Below are 21537 nucleotides of genomic sequence, written 5' to 3' on the forward strand. Positions count from 1 at the left end.
CATTGCCCTAGTAGCCTGGAGCTAAGTAACGAGATCCCAGTCTACCCAAGGGGTATCTGCTGGTTTGAGTGCCCTGAGGTATCTGATAGTTTTAGTGAGTATCGGAATGGGCCATCCTTATGCTTGGCAGGTCTGTCCTTAAAGACCTGCTGGCTTTCCTGAGCTCTGATGTCCTTGAGAGCTGCCTCCCCTGGGATCCCCCACCAGTCCCCTGAACAGGCCAGGAAGTCGGCTCTTCTGAAGCCCAGTCTCTATTCTGCTACTGTCCTTCTGCACTCCCCTCAGCATTAGGCACTCCAGATTCTCATGGTCACAGCAGGCAAGGCAGACACTGGCTATCCCATCCCTGATCAGTTTGTCCTTGTTTGAAATGTCCAGATACCAGAAAGCATTGTCCTTATCAGCCCATCTGGCAGCTGTGCAAAAAATTCTCCTTGATGCCCTCCAGAAGCCTCCCAGACTGCTTGCACCCTGCAGTTTGCCTTTCCAGGTCATGATAGGGGGCTTAAAGTCCGCTCAACAAGAACCCGGGCTAGTGATCCACAGAATTTTTTTATCCTGCCGAGAAATAGGGGAGCTCCCTCCTGAGACGCTCACCCACAAGCTCTCACTTCAAACCTTGCCTCTTCCAAGGAAGAGCTCCACACATCCAGTCTGCTCCTTCACACAAAAGGCATCCTCCCTCATCTTCCATTGATCACCATTCCAATGCCATTTCTGGCCTGTGACAGCCTGCACATCTTCACGTGTTCCTGCCTCTACTTCAGACAGCCTACACTTGCATATATTTGGGCTATAGAGCTGCAGCTGTGGCACAGAGAACAGAATGGTCACAGAGAAACCTGTTACCAAGAGGCAAAGACAGTGCGTGTGCAATGGCCCAGTTCAGAGCAGAGCCATGACGTCATATATAGCAGGAACAATGCAGTGGTGGAAGCAGCTTCCCACTAAGGAACTGAATCCAGCAGTGTCTGAGGCCAGGAGGACACAGAGCTGGGCCATTGAGAAACAGCAGGAAAGGGGGTTCTGCCTGAGATGACTCTGGCTATACTGGACCTATGACAGACTTCTTGCACAAATCTCCAGGAAGGACAAGGTGCCCCTGAAGATGTCCATGGACCTTGACAGCCTGTGATCCAGCCACGCTGAGGTCCTCATTAACCCAAACCCTGTTCATATAATATGATGGAGTGAGCAGAAGTTGGGGGGAGGAGAGCAAAGAGGGCTTGCGAGTGTGAAGAATCCGAAGATACCTTGGTGTGATGTGCCTCTCATTTATGCAGCACACATGGATGTAGACGGGATGGACTTTCCCTATAGGCAGTGATGGCTTTCATTTGTTTCGGTTCAGGATGGAGCCCTAGGATTCTCTGGAGCACTTGCCCAGCAAGCGCTCCAAAGGGGATAGTTTCCCTGTAGGTCCAATCTGCTAGAGACATATGGTTGAGCTGGACAACCCAGGCATCTGACAAGGCTCTTCCAGCACTTTTCAACACCATCAAGTCAAGTGTCCGCACTGAATTACAAGAGCTGCTGGTTAATACTGGAATCTTCCTATGCCTCAGCTGGAGTGAGTGGAGCTCCAGTTGTGTTTGGCACCAGAAGGTCATTTCAAATAGCCAAGACAATTCCCCACCTGATCCTCACCTCATCCTCTAGGATGTTGCAGGTCCCCAGTTCCTACATCAGAGCAAGCAGACACTGACACCACATCTGTGTGTGGAACATCTGCCTTAGACCACATCTGTCTCTTCAACTGTCATCAGATATCTGTGTGTAAGCAACTGACTCTTCCATCTCCAATGATTATCAATGATTATCAATGATTATCCCTCTCCAATGATTATCCCAATGATTACAAGGGGATCTTAGACAGAGCATACATGCACACCTCTGTGTTGTGCTCACTTTGTTTTTGGCAAGGGGAATCCCACCAGTGGCGTCTCTGGATTTTACGGGAATAGTCTGAATATCACTTCAGACCCAGGCGTGGGGGTCTGAATTCTGTAATGCCCACATTGATTAATTCTAATCAAAACCTGAACCACATTCTAATGAGTTGGCTTTCATCCCATCTAGGCATCCCTGCCTGGTTGAGAGATGAAAATCATTTTTCCAGAGTGGGACATTCACAACTTTCATAGCTCCTCATCCTCTGATGAAATAAATTGCAATGTTGGAAACTCTCTCCACTCACAAGAAAAGGAAAACAGATGATTATTTTAGTTTGCTTGAGGGAACATTTCCCAGGAGGAGGGAGCACAAGGGACAGAGAAATTGGTGAGTTCAGCTGGGCCTCTGCTCCTGAGCGGGGCCAGGCTCCTGGGACGGAGGCAGCTCGTGGCAGCCTGGCAGCACTGCCCAGAGACAGCCGAGTGCAGGAGCAGCTCCTGTGCCAAGAGCAGCAGGGCTGCGGGCACTGCCTGCTGCTGCGGACAGCAGAGGAGAGAAGGCAGCGAGAGGGGAACGGCAGTGTGGAGCGGGAGCAGAGCTCATTGTGGGGGAAATCTTCACAGCTCTTGAAACAGTGAGTCTCTGTCTGCAGGGCAATGCTGCTGAGGCTCCTGGAGGGGGTGTCTGCATCCCAGCCAAACCATGGCTCATAGGATTTTTAATGGTCTCTCTCCTGGAGTAAGCAGGACATAGCAGGAGGAGGAGATGCTTCAGGGCAGGGATTCCCTGACACATGGTCAGAGGATCAGGGTATGCTTCTCTTGGCTATGCCACTTGAACACAGGGCTGTAGGGCTGTGAAGGCAGGGAGTGCACCAAGGTCTGCCTGGGGCTGTGATTCAGAGCAGTGTCCCTGTACCTCATGGTGCTGTTTGCCCAGGGCAGTGACTCTGCCACCTGTGAGGGTCAGCACACAGCCTCTCCAGGGAGCTCCCTGTGGTGCTGTGGGGAGAAGCTTTGGGTGGGAAGAGAGATCCCTGGCAGGGCAGGTTCTTTCTGCCTTTGAGAGGTGCTGCAGGGGTCAGGTTCTGCTCACAGCTCCAGCACATGCGCAGGACATGTCTGAGGGGTCCTTTCAAGAGGAAAAGCAAGAGAAGAGCTGCTTGAAGGAGAAGGAGCTTTCCTTCAGGTCTCTGCACTTTCACTTGCCTCATTTTGACAGGGAGAATGAAGGAACAAATTTTCTGTTTTGGCAATGAGCTGGGAGTCGTAAACCTTCACTCTGAGAGATTAGTAGGTCTGTGAGAAACGTCAGTGAGCTGCTTCATCCCCACTTTAGTCTAAAGGCAGCATCAGCATCTTCTTTGCAGCATCCCAGGACTTTATGTGACCTGCTCCATTCCAAACTGCAACCACAGAGCTGGCCCTGGACATTGCCAGAGGTTTCTGTAGGGCAGAACTGAGCACCCAGAGGGTGACATGGGGTCTTTGAGCAGTGACAGGGACAAGACACTGGGACAGAGAAAGAGCTGTCAGCAGGGACAGCTCCAGGCAGCAGAGATGGGCAGGGAAGGAGAAGGAACCGCAGGGCATGGGACTCTGGCTGAACTCTGCAGCCAGAGCTGTGGCAGAGGAGAGGGGCATCTCTTTGGTGCCTCCCCACCAAGGGGCTGAGAGGGGCAGTGCTGCAATGTCCCCCTCTGCAAGGTGCCATACCCTGCTGGTAAAGTGAAGGTTTTCCAGAATGCCTCTCTGTCCCTCTCCTTGCCTCCCTTGGCAACAGGGTCATGGTGTTGCTCCTTAATCCTTCTCCTGTCCATGCTGCTCCTGTTCTTGCTCTCTGCTTCCTGTGCTTGGGCGTATTCAGCTGCAGTTCAGGCACCAAAGCTACAAGTAGTGGAAAAGAAGAATTTCGAAGGGAGTGAGGTCTCCACAGCCCCATTCTGTCCTGTGCAGTAACATCATTTTCTAGCTAGAAGAGGCATGAGCCTCAGAGATCTGTGAATGAGACAGATAGATAAAAAACTTCATTAATTTGTTTATTTTCCTTTGAGGAGTGTCCTCCTAACTTTTCTCTGTCTGTTTTTTCCTTGGTGAGTCTCCCATATGTATGGGGAGGAAATGTCCAACAGCAGCTCCCTCAACGAGTTCCTCCTCCTGCCATTCGCAGACACATGGGAGCTGCAGCTCTTGCACTTCTCACTTTTCCTGTCCATCTACCTGGCTGCCCTCCTGGCCAACGGCCTCATCATCACAGCCGTAGCCTGCGACCACCGCCTCCACACCCCCATGTACTTCTTTCTCCTCAACCTCTCCCTCCTTGACCTTGGATCCATTTCCACCACTGTCCCCAAATCCATGGCCAATTCCTTCTGGAACAGCAGGGACATTTTCTACCTGGGTTGTGCTACCCAGGTCTTTTTCTTTGTCTTCTTTATCTCAGCAGAGTATTGTCTCCTCACAGTCATGGCCTACGACCGCTACGTTGCCATCTGCAGACCCCTGCACTACGGGACCCTCCTGGACAGCAGAGCTTGTGTCAGAATGGCAGCAGCTACCTGGGTCAGTGGCTTTCTCTATGCTCTTCTGCACACTGGGAACACATTTTCCCTACCCCTCTGCCAAGGCAATGTGGTGGAGCAGTTCTTCTGTGAGATCCCCCAGATCCTCAAGCTCTCCTGCTCAGATGCCTACCTCAGGGAAATTGGAGTTAGTGTGGTTAGTCTTTTTTTAGCCTTTGGGTGTTTTGTTTTCATCATGGTGTCCTACATGCAGATCTTCAGAGCTGTGCTGAGGATCCCCTCTGAGCAGGGCCAGCACAAAGCCTTTTCCATGTGCCTCCCACACCTGGCCGTGGTCCTCCTGTTTGCCAGTACTTCATTTTTTGCCTACCTGAAGCCCCCCTCCATCTCCTCCCCAGCTCTGGATCTGGTGCTGGCTGTTTTGTACTCGCTGGTGCCTCCTACACTGAATCCCCTCATCTACAGCTTGAGGAACAAGGAGCTCAAAGCTGCACTGAGGAAACTGGTTCAATGGGTACAATGCCAAGACCATCTGCATCTACTGCACGACTGACAAGGTGTATCTACTCATCCCCAGGGTAACTGGCATTAAGGGTCTTCCTTCCTTCCTTCCTTCCTTCCTTCCTTCCTTCCTTCCTTCCTTCCTTCCTTCCTTCCTTCCTTCCTTCCTTCCTTCCTTCCTTCCTTCCTTCCTTCCTTCCTTCCTTCCTTCCTTCCTTCCTTCCTTCCTTCCTTCCTTCCTTCCTTCCTTCCTTCCTTCCTTCCTTCCTTCCTTCCTTCCTTCCTTCCTTCCTTCCTTCCTTCCTTCCTTCCTTCCTTCCTCCCTCCCTCCCTCCCTCCCTCCCTCCCTCCCTCCCTCCCTTCCTCTCTCCCTGCCTTCCTTCCTCTCTTCCTCTCTTCCTTCCTCTTCCTTCCATCCTCTCTTCCTTTGTTTCTCTCATCCTCTATCTCTGTCTCTCTCGTTCTCTCTCTTTCTCTCTTTCTGTCTTTCTGTCTGTCTTCCTTTTCCTGCTTAAAGATAAAATGATTCAATTAGTAATATTTCAGCAGCAATAAACTGCCCATCCTTCTACTCAAGTAATATCTAATTTCTCTCAGACAACTCCTGTGATTTTGGCATTCTTGCTTTAATAATGAGGTTTGTGCACAAGTTTCTGGATTCATCCCGCTTCTCCAGAGGTGTTAACCGTGTCTTTCTGACACAGAGGTCTTCTTTAAATGTCTCTATCATAGTGTCAGAGCTGTCGTTCCCCTAAGTAAAGGGTATGTTTTCAGTGCATCTTGTGGACTGGTCTCTTCTTCCAAAGCTGGTGCCAAGAATTTGCTCCAGGACTTTCAGCCTGAAAGATGCTTGTTGCTTTTCTGGGGCTCTTCATGGGCCCAAGGCAATGAGCTCCTGGGGGGATATGCTAGGGAATAAGGACTGGATTCAGTTCTCACTTGCGAGTGCTCGGTGCTCCTGATAGTGATGAATGGCCAAGTAGTATCTGCTTGGGACTGTCCCCCATATGGTGGCCTATGACCACATTGGGGACCTTGCAGGCACAGGGAAAGGAGCTTCAAGAGCCGCTCATGATAGCTTATACCTGAAGTCATGGTCTGGATCTAGGGACACATGAACAAAGCCTGAGCCGTTTTATATGCCCTGTGGTTGCTCAGAGCATCATTCACAAATAGAAGCCCCTTGATATGGTGTTCTCAGGTACAATGATGCCTGTCCATCTGGGTCTGTGTCCAACCATGAGCACAACTGCAGAGTCACCCTGTGACCCCAGAGCACCACAGCCCACTCACTCTGCAGAGCAGCACCAGCATCTCGGGGTCCTGCAGGGAGCACCGGGGAGGCTCCAGGACCTTCCAGGCAGACCATAACTAAGGAATTAACCTGGGAAAGGGTTTTCCAGGGAGTAGGGATATCCCTGGGGAAGGGGAAAAGGAGCACTTGTGCTCTTAGAAGGAGGAATGAATGGGGAAAAGAAATATGTTTCTGTGCATGTCAGCTAGGGACTGGCTGCTGTGTCCCTGGCAGCAGGAGGTGCCAGCAGAGCCCCAGGGCAGGGAGCCTTGTGCTGTGCTGGAGAGAGGGGCTGGCATGGGGGCTGCAGCAGCCTGGGGTAGGGAAGCTCTGGGATACAGGAACAAGAGGCACAGAGTGTCCCTGCCCTCTGTGTCCGTATGCCACTGGGGCCAGTTCCAGCTTGGAGCCTGATGGGGCAGCTGACACACACAGCCCTGTCCCCTGGAGCTGCTGTGCCCACAGTGGGGCTGGGGCTGTGGGGTGAGTGCCCTGCGGGGGGCACTGCTGTGGGGCCACCCCCAGCCTGGTCTGCTCTGCTGGGTGGGCTGGGAGAGGGCAGGGCAGGTGGGGAGAGCTGGAGAGGGGCTGGGCTGGGCTGGAGAGGGTCCGGAGAGGAAAAGGACGTTTGCTGAGCTGGGTGTCCTTGGTTGCATGGCCTGGCTGTGAAGAGGCCACAGGGCATTTGTCACGGATTGGTCTCTCACTTTGGCCATTCCCAGCACTAGTCCAACATTGGACAGTTGCAGGACTCAGCAGGGGCAGGTTGCTGGGGGTGGCTGCCCAAGCAGGAGGGCTGTGGTGGGCTGAAACACCAAGGGTTGTTGCTGGGTCCATACTGGGGAGACCTTTCCCCATCCTGGAGTGCACCCTGCCCCATGAAGTGTCTGCACAGCAGGACCGTGGGACATTGGGTTCCTTCAGGATCTGAGGCTGCCCTTTTGGTCTGTTTCCTGAAGCAAGAGCCATGCTGACATGCAGCAGAAGCAGGGCATCTTCTTTGGGAGAAGCAGAAGAGAAGGCTAAAGCAGTGAAGCAGGACTGGGGCGAGCGTGTGCGTGAGGGCTGGTCCCTGCAGGTGGTCATTGGCCGCAATGATCCAGGCTGTTGGGCGCACTCAGCCGCTCCCCGTGTGCCGCACGACTCCCGCTGGGCCTGGCAGTGCTGCCTTCCAGCTCATCTGGCAACAACCTCCTTGCCTAATTCCTTGCTTGTCCCGCTTTGCCAGGCACCATCCACTCATTGCCAACTCCGTAAGGGTGCAAGAAATCCCACAGCCTGGCACTGGAATGGATACACATTGCTGGAAAAGAACCATTTTTCCTTTGCAGGCCTGGCCTTGGAGGCTCCCTTCCACTCCAGAGAGCAATGCCTGCTCTCCTGAGGATGAGCTTGTCCTCTCCTGGCACTGCTTGAGTGCAGGCATTTAGAAGGGGAGCACCTGAGTGTCCCTGCTGCCTGTGGGAATGCGCTTTGGTTCAGTGATATCCTACACTCCTTTTCTCTGCTAGAGTTCTCTCCCAGAGAACCACCCTCAGAGGAAGAAAAATAGAAAAAAAAAAAGAAGAAAAAGAAATAAATGAAAAAAATTGGAAAGAAAAAGAAAGAGGAAAAAATAATAAAAATAAAGAGAAAAGAAATAAAAGGTAAAGAAGAAAAAGATGGAAAGAAAAATGAAGAAGAATAAAAAAAAAGAAGAAGTGAAATAGAATAAGAAAAGAAAAAGGATGGAAATGGGCTGTGGCATCCTAAAGGACTCTGTGTAAAGGGAAATCCTACAGGAACCTTTTCCTGGACCCGCTTGCCCCTAGGTTCTGAAATCTTAGGGCTAGTCACACACACCTGCAGTGGGGATGATTTCTGTGCCTGGGATCACTTGGAAACATCACACAACACTTAAAGAATGATACAGGAATATATATTTAAACAACGATAAAAATAAAAATATAATAAAAAATAACAACAACAAGAAAAATAACAACAATACAATCATCAGAACAACAATAAAACCAACAACAATATTAACAACCATAAATGCTAATATAAAAGTCTATAAAGAAAAATCCAAAGAAGAAGTCATTGCTGGTGTCCCTGAGCCCAGCGCTTCCCAGCAGCACCCAGGGTGAAGGGGAGCTTGGCCTGCAAGGGAAAAGGAGGCGTGAGCAGGGCCGAGGAGCATCTCGGGGGCTCCCGTGGAGCAGAGGCTCTTTGGCGGCTGCGCGGGCTCTTTGGCAGCAGCGCTGCCGTCATTGGTGCCCTGGCAGAGGCTTGGCGTGGCCAGCACAGCCCAGAGGCCGGCAGAGGGGCTGAGGCAGCAGGTGCCCAGGCCTTGGGCGCTCCTGCGCCCTGTGCAGCTCTGCCCCGGCGCCGCGGCCCGCCTGAGCGCCCGCACACCTGGGCCAGGCTCCCGCGCGGCTGCTCCCCAAAGGCAGCGCGGAGCAGTGCCAAGGGGCCGGGCACAGCCCCAGCTCTGCCCGTGCAGCCGGCAGCAGGGGCCATACCTGGGGGCTGCAGCCGGAGCTCTCCCAGTCCATGGGCTCCTCCGTGCTGCAGCCGACCAGGCCGCTGCTCCCCACAATCTGGAAGAGAGCGGGAGATCTTGGTAGAGGTGGTGCATGGAGAGGAGGAAGCACAAGCACGTCCAGTGGTTGCAAGGGCTGTACCTGGCTGCTCCCGTAGCTCAGCCATTCCATGGGCTCTGGCGCATTCTCTGCAAGCCCCCCATCTGCATGTGGAGCCTGTAAGAGAGAAAAAGGCATTTGCAGGGCAGGTCTGAAATCTGAAGGACTCTGGCCCCAGGGTCCCTCCTGGTGCAGCAGGAAGTGGGAAAACGGGAAGAGTCCCAGCCCAGCCACAGATGCACAGATCGTTGCAGATGGCAGCATGGACAATACCTGCAGGCCACAGAAGGAGACCTCCCACTCCGTGGGCTCCGCATCGTTGGTGCAACTGACCGGGCTGTCAGTTCCCGGACTCTCGAAGAGAGCAGGAGAGCTTGTGAGGACGGTCATGGTGGCAGCGCTGGCTCTGTGCGCGGGGCCTCGTGTCCCCTGCGTGCGCGGGGCAGGCGGTGCACAGAGCCAGGGCGCCAGGCTCAGGCAGCAGCCCCCGAGGCCTTGGCCGCTCCTGGCCCTGGTGCAGCTCTGCCCCAGCACCCAGGCCTGCCAGAGCTCCCTGGCACCTCTGCCACCAGCCCTGCGGCTGCTCTCGCAGAGCCAAGTGCCAGCCGTCCCCGCGCAGCCTCTGCCTGCAGGCACAGTACCTGCACAGAGCTCTCCCAATCCATCTCTTCAACTTCACATTTCTCCATTTTGTTTCACTGTCCTGAGTCTGCAACAGAATGGAATTGTTTACATTTGCAGCCATGAGCACCAAGTGTCGCGCCGTGGCTTTGGGGCCTCCCCTGGGAGGCATCGCGCAGGCTGCCCTGCAGCCCCGCAGCTCCCCTTCATCTCATGGGCACCACGGGTGGCCCCTGGTGCTGCGCGGCCCTGCTGCTCACCTGGCCTTGCTGCTGCGTGGCCAGCACTGGGGCCACTGTGAGGCGCAGCCCTGGGAAGCATCCGTGTTCCCGTGGCGATAACTGCCCCTCTGGGATGTTCCACTGCTCCGTGGGGGGAGGAGGGCAGCGGCAGGGCCAGGGGTGCTGCTGTGAGGAAGGGTCTGCGTGTGCTGGACTCCCCCTGGCACTGCTGAGCCTGGCGGCAGAGAGCAGTGCGTGGCCTTGGGCTTGCCGGGTGCCAAGGAGGGCTCCTCACGCAGCCTCATGGCGCTGCTGGCGGCTGCCTGCCCAGAGGCCGGGCTGCACTTGGGGCTCTGCGTCCACCCCTGCAAGCAGCCTTGAACACCTTGATCTTTCTTCCCTGCTCCCCTCCTGCCCTTACAGCCCGATGGACTCGAGAAAGTTTTGTCTTCCATGATTGAGACGTGTTCCTTGATAGCGCAATGAGCGCCAAGGGCAGTTGTGCCCTGGGGCCAGGTGTGCATGTCCTCAGCAGAGCCCTTGTGAGTTGGTGGTGGCCTGGGACCTCTTTTTGCAGCTTCATCCACTTTCTGATTTCCTCTGGTTACATTGCTCCTTTCCTTCTAAATGGCCACAAGTGCATGTATTACCCCAAAGGTATATTTAAAGTCACATAGATTTGGCCCACTTTCCTCAGGTAACTCCAGAGTCTGTGTGAAAGCAAGCAAATCAGCTTTCTGAGGTGACGTATTTACAGTTCATGGTCCTTGGTTCTTTGTTCTTTGTTCACAACATGGAGCTTTTTGTAGATTTTACATTCATTTTGGTGCATTTGCGCCCTGTTGTGGGCCTTCCCCATTCAAAAGCGAGCAGCTTATGACTTTGTTCTTCCCATAGGATACAAAAGAAAGTGTCTTTTAAATCCAAAAGTGTAAGAGAGAGGCTTAACACAATTTTGATTTTAAGAGTATACAGATTAGGTACAACAAGATATATGTCAAACACTCTTTGAATGATAGCACTTAGATCTCATCCTCTGATTGCCTTGCCTTTAATTCCACTCTTCCTGGTGAAATACCACTGGCCACAGGCCTGCAACTAGATTCAGCACCATTGATAACAACTCTTGAAGCTTGGCCATCCAGCTAGTTCTTGATCCACATGCTCTGCACTTAACTACACCAAACTGCCTGAGCTTCCCAGCATCCCTAGAAGGATGTTACAGGAGATGATGGGAACGAGAAGCTTGTTTCATGGGCCAGCTTTTACAAACAAGTATTCCTGGCTGTTTTTAAGAATTTCAGTTCATCACTGCAGTCAATAGCAGCTTCTCCAGCACTGTGAAAGTCACCTTCTCCGTATATCCTCGACTTTGCCTAAGGCAAAAAGAGGAAGCAGGCAAGACTCTTCCTCTCCATGGCTCAGCATGATTCCAGGCAGCTCGTCTCTCCTGCACCTCCAAACACTGCTTTCCAGAGAGGGGCCGAGTGGAGACCCACATGTGTAAAGCTGCTGACGGACAAGCCAGAGCAAGGCGGGTGCTGAGTGAGGGCAGTGCCTGATCAGAGAATAAACACGTTGCTCACAAGGCCCCTTGCACCCATGTCACGAGGTAGAGGAGCCGCAGCTTCTCTGCAAGCAGCCTGCGTGGGGCAAGGGCTTCCCAGCGCCTTTCCTGCCGCGAGGGGCACTGCGCACGCCTGGGCTCTGCAGGCGTCATGCGCGCAGGCAAGGGGGCTCCCAGCACTGGCCCTCACAGCCACGGGGCTGAGCTCGCTGCCCAGCCCTCTGCTCGTGCCTCCCTGCAGGGAACACTGCTCTGCTTCACACTGCCCCTCCAGCATTCCTAGGGCAGCAGACAAATACCTGCCGACAATTCCTCATGCCACCAGCCCTTGGCTTTCATGTCCTACCCTGAAAATCGGGAATTCTTTCCCTTAGCAAGTGAGCATTGTAGCCCAGTGCTGGGCAGAGCTGCATCACCTGCAGGTCCCTGCTGCTGCTGAGGGCACATTTGTGCCTCCTCTGCCCTCTGCAGCCCTAGGAAGCCGTGGCAGGGGCAGCAGTGCAGGAGCTGCACCAAGGCTGCTCTCAGCCACAGCACATGGTGCTTGCAAGGTGCGCGGCAGGACAAGAGAAGGAGCCCAGCAGCACCAGGGGCTCCCAGGCCTCCACCAACTCACAAGGGCTCTGCTGAGGACATGCACACCTGGCCCCAGGGCACAACTGCCCTTGGCGCTCATTGCACTACCAAGGAACACGTCTTGACTATGGAAAACAAAACTTTCTTGAGTCCATCGGGCTGTAAAGGCAGGAGGGGAGCAGGGAAGAAAGATCAAGGCCTTCAAGGCTGCTTGCAGGGGTGGAAGCAGAGCCCCAAGTGCAGCCCGGCCTCTGGGCAGGCAGCCGCCAGCAGCACCATGGGGCTGCGTGAGGAGACCTCCTTGGCACCCAGCAAGCCCAAGGCCACGCACTGCTCTCTGCCGCCAGGCTCAGCAGTGCCAGGGGGAGTCCAGCACACGCAGACCCTTCCTCACGGCGGCCCCCCTGGCCCTGCCGCTGCCCTCCTCCCCCCATGGAGCAGTGGAACATCCCAGAGGGGCAGTTATCGCCACGGGAACACGGATGCTTCCCAGGGCTGCGCCTCACAGTGGCCCCAGTGCTGGCCACGCAGCAGCAAGGCCAGGTGAGCAGCAGGGCCGCGCAGCACCAGGGGCCACCCGTGGTGCCCATGAGATGCAGGGGAGCTGCGGGGCTGCAGGGCAGTCTGCGCGATGCCTCCCAGGGGAGGCCACAAAGCCACCGCGCGACACTTGGTGCTCACGCCTGCTCACACAGAGACCCCTTCTCTCAGCGCTGCAAATGCCAATGACTCCTTTTCTCTTGCAGTCACTGGAGACTAAAGAAAAATGGATAATTTTGGAGTGGAGGAAATGGATTGGGAGAGCTATGGCTGCAGCGGACAGGTACTGTGCGTGTAGGCAGAGGCTGCACGGGGACGGCTGGCGTTTGGCTCTGCGAGAGCAGCCGCAGGGCTGGTGGCAGAGGTGGCAGGGAGCTCTGGCAGGCCTGGGTGCTGGGGCAGAGCTGCGCCAGGGCCAGGAGCGGCCAAGGCCTCGGGGGCTGCTGCCTGAGCCTGGCGCCCTGGCTCTGTGCACCGCCTGCCCCGCGCACGCAGGGGACACGAAGCCCCGCACACAGAGCCAGCGCTGCCACCATGACCGTCCCCACAAGCTCTCCTGCTCTCTTCCAGACTCCAAGCACCCACAGCCTGGCTGGATGCAGCCAGGATGAAGAGCCAATGGAGTGGGAGAGCTCCAGCTGTGGCATTCAGGTATTGCCCCGGCTGCATGGGGAGAGCTGGAGCTCATTCTGGCCCCTTCCCACTTTCCTGCTTCCCTCTGCAGGAACGGGGGCCCTGGGGCCAGGATCCTTGGGTTCTGATACCTTCCCTGCAAACACCTCCTTCTCTCTTACAGGCTCCATGCACAGATGGAGGGCCTTCAGGGGACCTTCCTGAGCCAATGGAATGGCTGAGCTACGGCAGCAGCCAGGTACAGCCCCTGGACGCGCGTGTCCTTCCTCTTCCCCAGGCACCATCCCCACCAAGGTCTCCTGCTCTCTTCCAGACCATGGGGAGCAGCAGCCTGGTCGGCTGCAGCACGGAGGAGCCCATGGAGTGGGAGAGCTCCGGCTGCAGCCCCCAGGTATGGCCCCTGCTGCCGGCTGCACGGGCAGAGCTGGGGCTGTGCCCGGCCCCTTGGCGCTGCTCCGCGCTGCCTTTGGGGAGCAGCCGCGCGGGAGCCTGGCCCAGGTGTGCGGGCGCTCTGGCGGGCCGCGGCGCCGGGGCAGAGCTGCACAGGGCGCAGGAGCGCCCAAGGCCTGGGCACCTGCTGCCTCAGCCCCTCTGCCGGCCTCTGGGCTGCGCTGGCCACGCCAAGCCTCTGCCAGGGCACCAATGACGGCAGCGCTGCTGCCAAAGAGCCCGCGCAGCCGCCAAAGAGCCTCTGCTCCACGGGAGCCCCCGAGATGCTCCTCGGCCCTGCTCACGCCTCCTTTTCCCTTGCAGGCCAAGCTCCCCGTCACCCTGGCTGCTGCCAGGAAGCTCTGGGCCTGAGGACTCCGGCCATAACGTCTTATTTGGATTTTTCTTTGGAGACTTTTATAGTAATATTTGTTCTTCTTCATATTGTTGATATTTTTGTTGTTAGTGTTATTGATGTTGTTTTTATTGTTGTTGTTGTTAGTGTTTATTATAATGTTTTTTATTGTTATTGTTTAAATATATATTCCTGTATCATTGCTTAAGTTTTGTGTCGTTTTTCCAAGCGAGGTCAAGCACAGAAATCATCCCCATTGCAGAGGTGTGTGTGTAGCCCTAAGATCCCAGCCCGTAGGGGCAAGGGAGGGTGTTGCAGATAGTTAGGGTCCGGCAGCCGGAAGATATCGTGCTGTACGGAAAGACAGGGCCCCTAATAGCCAATAGTGTTAGTTTATGATGTAAGCAGACAGATGTGATGTTGTAAACCTTAGCTATATAACACCTTGCTACCCATCAATAAACGCCATTTGCCATCCACCACATTGGTGTCAGCGAGCTGATGGCCCGAGCGGCCTGGGGGTGGTCGCCGTGCCGTTCCTGAACCAGGTCGCCGCGCTGCTTGAACGGCAACAAGTGGTGCCGAAACCCGGGAATCATCGCCTGGACGGGTGAACGGCGGCTGGAGCGAGTGGACCAGCCCGGCGGGGAGGACGCTCCCGGACGAACAAGGAGGATGGAAGCCCTTGTGAAGGTCATATCGCAATTACATAAGCATTGGGGGATTGATTGCAAGCCAAAAGATTTTACTCTCGCTGTTGCGAGGCTTTTAAAAATTAAGGTTATAGACCAGACGGTGGATATTCTGAAGTCCCTGAAGCGTGTCCCTGAAGTGTGGGACAAATGTACTAAGGCGTTAGCCGAGGAGACGATGTCTTCAGGTTGTGGGAAAAACCCTAAGGGTTGGGGAAAAGCTGTACAAGCCTTACGGAAAGCTATAAAAGAGCAGGAGACCTGGGTAGAGGTAAGGGACTGTTTGCTGGCCACCCCGAAAATGGGAGTTGGGGCGGCCACACAGGCTTTGCATCCCCCAGATGATGGTGATTCTGCTGACCCTAAACATCTGCAAGAGAGCGACACATCCCCTCCATCCCCCAACCCCGTCCCGCTTACAGAGGAGCAGAAACAGCCGAAATCTGTTTGGAGCGAGCTAGCCGGGGAAGCTAGGAACATTGAAAAGAAGTCAGAGCTTGGGGACGTCTGGGCCAGGCCACCACCCTATGCCCCTCAAAATGGCGCCGAGCCGCAAGGGGAAGGGCAGGGCGAGGGTGCCCCCGGCGCGAGTGAGGGGCCGAGAACCAATGGGGGTGACCGGACAGGTGAGGGAGGCCCGAGCGAGGGGCCGAGAACCAATGGGGGTGACCGGACAGGTGAGGGAGGCCCGAGCGAGGCGCCGAGAACCAATGGGGGTGACCGGACAGGTGAGGGAGGCCCGAGCGAGGGGCCGAGAACCAATGGGGGTGACCGGACAGGTGAGGGAGGCCCGAGCGAGGCGCCGAGAACCAATGGGGGTGACCGGACAGGTGAGGGAGGCCCGAGCGAGGGGCCCAGAACCAATGGGGGTGACCGGACAGGTGAGGGACGCGCGAGTGAGGGGCCGAGAACCAATGGGGGTGACCGGACAGGTGAGGGAAGCGCGAGCGAGACGCTGAGAACCAATGGGGGTGACCGGACAGGTGAGGGAGGCCCGAGCGAGGGGCCGAGAACCAATGGGGGTGACCAGACAGGTGAGGGAGGCCCGAGCGAGGCGCTGAGGACCAATGGGGGTGACCGGACAGGTGAGGGAGGCCCGAGCGAGGGGCCGAGAACCAATGGGGGTGACCGGACAGGTGAGGGAGGCCCGAGCGAGGGGCTGAGAACCAATGGGGGTGACCGGACAGGGGAGGGAGGCCCGAGCGAGGGGCCGAGAACCAATGGGGGTGACCGGACAGGTGAGGGAAGCCCGAGCGAGGGGCCGAGAACCAATGGGAGTGACCGGACAGGTGAGGGAGGCCCGAGCGAGGCGCTGAGAACCAATGGGGGTGACCGGACAGGTGAGGGAAGCGCGAGTGAGGGGCCGAGAACCAATGACCCTGACCGGACAGGTGAGGGAGGCCCGAGCGAGGCGCTGAGGACCGATCAGAGCGGCCATTTCACAAAAGGCGCCTCCGCGGGTAGAAGGCGGGGCGAGCCAAGAGGGGGGGAACAGCCCGCCCAGAACGGAAGTAGGCGGGACGGAAGTAGGCGGGACGGAAGTAGGCGGGGCCGGAGCCCAACGAAAAGGTACCGGAGCCCGGAAGTGACCAGTCAGTGGAGTTCCGGCTCTGGCTCAGACACTAGTGAGGACGAGCGGCTCACAACTGATTCAAACTTAAGGAAGGAGAAAAAGAAGGTAAACAGAGCTAAGAGCCAAAATATTCCCATTCGAATTAAAGAAAAACTGCAAAGGGAAGAAACCCCTCTCACGGACTGGAAGGAAATAAAGATCGCGTGTGCCGAGTGGGCCCCATCGGCCGCGCTAGCGTTCCCGGTCCGGGTGACGGAGGGGGGACAGAGGGTCCACTCGCCGATAAAATCTAAGGACGTACAAGCGATTGTTAAAGCAATTGCAGATAAAGGGATTAATTCTGCCATGGTCTGGACCCTCACAGATGGTATCTTCGGGAGGGGTGATATGCTCCCGTTAGATATAAAGCAAACTTGTAGGCTGATCTTTGATGGAGCAGGGATGATCGTTTTCAAACAAGAATGGGAAGACAACTGTACAAAGTATTTAGCCCAGGTAACTGGGGCAGATCATCCATGACACGGCTCCAGCCTGCAGCGGTTAATGGGTGCAGACCCAACAATGATCACCCCCCAGGCACAGGCCCATGAAGATAAGTTATGACAACAACTCGTGCGGCCAGGGAAGCCATTCGCGCAGCCTCTAGAGTTCTTGCCAAACCACCGCCATGGTCCTCAATAAAGCAAAGTGAAAGTGAGAGTTTTACACAATTTGTAGATCGTCTCCAAGCACCGGTCGACTCTTCGGCCTTGCCCACAGAGGCAAAAGGCCCGGTCGTAGCGGAATGTTTGCACCAACAATGCAATTCCGCAACCAAAGAAATCCTGCGATCATTGCCGGCGGGGGCAAGTATCGCAGACATGATTAAGCATGTTGCAAAGGAAGAGCATCTGACCCCAATTCAGGTGGCTGTTCACACCGCAATAGCCAACGTAATGACATGTTCTAAATGTGACCAGGCAGGCCATGTTGCAGTAAACTGCCCTTGGCTGGGGGACTCGCTGGCAGCGCTCCCCCCATGCCAAGATCGACCCAAAGGTCACTGTCAGGAAAGATGGCAGAGTCAAGTGGTGCCCGCTTAAGTCTATTAAACCAGACCTTCAAAATAAAACTAATGAAAATTGTGAGTTCCTGTTCACAGGACCGGATCATCGGACGCCCCCGTAACCCGTACGCCCCGGTGACAGGCGTCCTGCCCGAGCCTGCGAGTTCCACGCCGACCGAATCCAGAAAACAACAAAACAGCCTCCGCAAGAGGGGGCCGCGATGCCTTTGCGTTATCTTAATTTTGCAGCTTGTCACTATAGGACAGGTAGAGTCACACCAGCCCTTTAAATGGGTACTTGAACAGATCAAACAATCTCGAGCAATTAGTACAAAAATAACTACAGGGCCACCAGTTTTCAGTGCCATGCCTTACCAACCAGCACCCATTGAACCCTGTTCCAAACGCAGCTGGTACGAAAACTTGTTCACCGGTTCACTGTGGTTAACCACCCTGATATCCACCTTGATAGGGCCGATCACAATGATCATGATGATGCTAATCTTGGACCCTGTATATTGAATAAGCTCATGCCGTTTTTCAAGAGTCGACTAGAGAAGGTTAACATCATTTTAGTAGAACGCCGACAATGGCTTTGAGAATATATCCACTCAGTATTATCCCCAAGTTATCCCAAGGTGCACCCTATTTCTATACCGCGGTATTACCTGTCATCCCCTACCTTCTACGCGCCTTCTTCATTGTGCCTTATGTTTTTATGTCAAGTTTATGATATATAATCTTAAGATCGTTATAAACTATAAGAATAGAATAATAAGAGTAAGTAAGAGTAACATAATAATAAGAGTAAGTAATAAGGATAAGGTAATAATGACAATAGGTAAGAGTAAGATAATAATAAGATAGCAATAAGAATAAGATAATAATGAGAATAAGTAATTAGATAAGAATAAGTAAGAATAAGATAGTCATATTTTAGCTAGTTTTGTTATGCATAGGGAGGGGGGAGATGTTGCAGATTACTACACTGTTACAGATAGTTAGGGTCCGGCGGCCGGAAGATATCGTGCTGTACGGAAAGGTAGAGCCCCTAATAGCCAATAGTGTTAGTTTATGATGTAAGCAGACGGATGTGACGTTGTAAACCTTAGCTATATAACACCTTGCTACCCATCAATAAACGCCATTTGCCGTCTACCACACTGGTGTCAGCGTGCTGATGGCCCGAGCGGCCTGGGGGTGGTCGCTGTGCCGTTCCTGAACCAGGTCGCCATGCCGCTTGAACGGCAACAGATGGGCCCAAAATTGAACACAGTGTTTGAGGTGCGGCATCACCAGCATCAAGTACAGGGGGACAGTGCAGGTCAGCCTGCTTTTCCCATGCCCAGGAATAACGCATCCCCTCTCTGGAGGAGCTCCTACCTGGCTATCTTGACCCAGGGCTCCTTCCCCACCAGCCTTGTGCTCTCCATGCGGGTCCGGTCCCTGCCTCCCAGCTCTCCCTCCAGCCTCACCACTCACCTCACTCGTGCACTCTTGCACACTGGAATTCCTTTCCATGGATGAGGAGCAGGCATCTGCCTGCTGCTCCTTCTCCATCTTCAGGAACCTCTCTGAGGACCTCTCACACGGGCACCAAGGGCAGTTGCTCCCTGCTGGTTGCGCCGCTCTCCTCAGAGTGAAGACCCCAGCAGGGACACGGTCACCTTGGGGACTGCCCCATCACAGTGGCCTATGGGCACGATGCCACCCCCATCACAAAGCCCTGGGAGTCGCCATGGGGACACCAGGCACCGTGTCGTTTCCTCCTCTCCCCACTCCTGAGCAGGTCCCTGGGGCGCAGGACGAGTTGTCCTCTCCATAGCTCTGCGCTCCACAGGCCTTGCAGAGGCTGCCCCTCGTCAGGCGCTCCATAGCAGACACCCACCACGAGGCCACCTTGTTACTCTGCCCCCCATCCTCGCCCTTGTGCTCTCGATTGCCTCTTGGTTCACCCCAAGGCAGAGCTCCCTGCATCCCACTGCTCCCTCCCTGCGCTTCTCTTTCCCACGTCATCTCGTGACTATTCCTTGCCATCGAAGGCCCTCACTTCCTCACTCTTTTTGGAGTCCTCCTCCTCCCCAAGTTGCTCCCACTTTAAGGCTCTCCTCACCAGCGTGGCCCCTGCTCGACCATCAGGTCAGCACATGGGAACAGCCCTCAGCTCCACGTGACGCCAACTCCCAACCGGGCACCACGAAAAGACAAAACACTTGGGACTCTCATGCTTAGGTTCCCAACATGGGCTTGTTTCTGCCCACACTCATTTACCACCCCATCCTTCCTGCCCTGTGGGTGCAGCATTGAGTGGCAAGAGTGGGGAAGGGAGTTAATACTATTTATTAATTGCAATTAATATGTAACCTATTGACTTTTATTTAAGGAAAAGGAGAGATACAGCAATGAGCAGCAGAGAGAGGAGAAAACCATTATGTAGGGAAATGCTTGCAACCTGGGTCAAACACAGGGAGTAAATCATTTCCTTCCAGGACTTGAACACTGACATAAACTACTCTCCCCTGTGCTCACAGGGTCCCCACTGTGGGCATCTGTCACCAGCCATATCAAACATGAGACAGTCCCAGGCAGAGGCTGCTTTGACCATTCAGCATCAGGAGAAAAACTGGGCACCCACAAATAAGAGATGAATGCAGACCTCATTCCCTAACACATCAACCCAGGATCTCATTGCCCTCAGCCAATGGAGAGCCCTGGAAAGCAACAGACTCCTTCAGCTTCACAGTCCTAGAACAGATTCTTGGCTTCAGCTCTGTAAGAGCCCAACTTGCAAGAACTGCACTCACAACACACCCTTTTATTAGAGGCAGAACACCTCTGACAGTGAAAGGCAGATTTACAGAAGGCCTCTGGGTCAGAGAGACTGGATTCATGCTGCTGGAAAAGTGGGATGAATTCAAACACATAAACATTATCACAGAGAGAATGCTCAAAGGACAAAAGCAGTGTGAGACAAATTGAAAGTCACTTATGAATGAAGAGGGAGAAGCTGTTTATTGCTGCTTCACAAGTAGCTGTTGAATTAGTTTCTTCAGTGCCTGCTTGAGCTCCTTGTTCCTCAGGCTATAGATGAGAGCGTTCAGTGCTGGAGGCACCACTGAGTATAAAACGGCCAGCACCAGATCCAGAGCTGGGGAGGAGATGGAGGGGGGCTTCAAGTAGGCAAATGTGCCCGTGCTGATGAACAAGGAGACCACGGCCAGGTGTGGGAGGGACATGGAAAAGGCTTTGTGCCGGCCCTGCTCTGAGGGGATCCTCAGCACAGCTCTGAAGATCTGCACGTAGGACGCTACAATGAAAATGAAACATGCAAACGCTAAACAAACACTAACCACAATAACACCAGCTTCCCTGAGGTAGAAGTCTGAGCAGGAGAGCTTGAGGAGCTGGGAGATTTCACAGAAGAACTGCTCCACCACATTGCCTTGGCAGAGCGGTAGGGAAAATGTATTAGCAGTGTGCAGGAGAGCATTGAGGAAACCACTGGCCCAGGCAGCTGCGGCCATTTTGACACAAGCTCTGTTGTCCACGAGGATTCCATAGTGCAGGGGTCTGCAGATCGCAATGTAGCGGTCATAGGCCATGATTGTGAGGAGAGAAAAGTCTGCTGACATGAAAAAGTTAAAAGTTAAGACCTGTGCAGCACATCCCCAGTAGGAAATGGCCCTGATGTCCCAGAATGAATTGTGCATGGATTTGGGGACAGTGGTGGAGATGCAGCCTAGGTCGATGAGGGAGAGGTTGAGGAGGAAGAAGTACATGGGGGTGTGGAGGCTGTGGTCGCAGGCTACGGCTGTGATGATGAGGCCGTTGGCCAGGAGGGCAGCCAGGTAGATGGCCAGGAAGAGCGAGAAGTGCAAGAGCTGCAGCTCCCGCGTGTCTGAGAATGGCAGGAGGAGGAACTCGTTGAGGGAGCTGCTGTTGGACATCTGTTCTATTGGGCTCAGGAAAACTGTGTAGGGAGGAAAAGGCAATAATAGGTTAGAGGAATTTTCTCTGAAATAAACTTTCCATTTTTCATAGAAATGCTTCTCGACCCCGTCCCAACTCTCAGTAATTTCTTCTTCTCACTGTCACCTTCAGTCATCTCTTCAGTCTCTGCTCCACCTGAGTGTTCTGGGAGGAGCCAGAGTCTGAGTTACTCTATGTCAATGTGTATAAAGGACTGGTTCTTGATATCGCTCCTTTTCGGACTTGATGTCACAGAACATCCACATTTAAGATAAAGCGTCTTTTAATATTCCCACATACACTTCCAAGGAGTTTGGGGTGGAGCAGGGGGTTTTAGCAATTTGTTTTAGAATTTCTTATTTTGGAAATTTTTAGATTCTGCCATCATATCTCGTCAGGTTCTTTGCGTGTCTTTATTGGCATGCAGATAAAGACAGATGTCTCTATTTCTGATAATGTGAACATTAAGCAGACTAGAGATGGAAA

General features: G+C 54.2%; 2 protein-coding genes across 2 annotated transcripts in view; one reads left to right on the top strand and one right to left on the bottom strand.

The window, feature by feature from the left end:
• Positions 1 to 4013: 4013 nt before the first annotated feature.
• Positions 4014 to 4967, top strand: LOC148592960 (olfactory receptor 14A16-like). Its single transcript, XM_088533009.1, has one exon. It carries the CDS (start codon positions 4014 to 4016, stop codon positions 4965 to 4967), a length of 954 nt encoding a protein of 317 aa, XP_088389135.1.
• A 15126-nt stretch (positions 4968 to 20093) lies between these two features.
• LOC148592961 (uncharacterized) overlaps positions 20094 to 21537 on the bottom strand; it is a 375952-nt gene continuing 374508 nt past the window's right edge. Inside the window, exon 6 of the mRNA XM_088533010.1 lies at positions 20094 to 20230. Coding sequence (XP_088389136.1) covers positions 20094 to 20230 — 137 coding nt within the window. The remainder of the gene's footprint in view (positions 20231 to 21537) is intronic.

The sequence above is a fragment of the Tinamus guttatus genome, unplaced genomic scaffold (assembly GCF_059628265.1).
Source record: "Tinamus guttatus ecotype Peru unplaced genomic scaffold, ASM5962826v1 Tinamus_guttatus_pri_ptg000474l, whole genome shotgun sequence".
Lineage (NCBI taxonomy): Eukaryota > Metazoa > Chordata > Aves > Tinamiformes > Tinamidae > Tinamus > Tinamus guttatus.

Coding starts and splice junctions, on each gene's coding strand:
- LOC148592960 (XM_088533009.1), top strand. CDS start 4,014: ATGTCCAACAGCAGCTCCCTCAACGAGTTCCTCCTCCTGCCATTCGCA.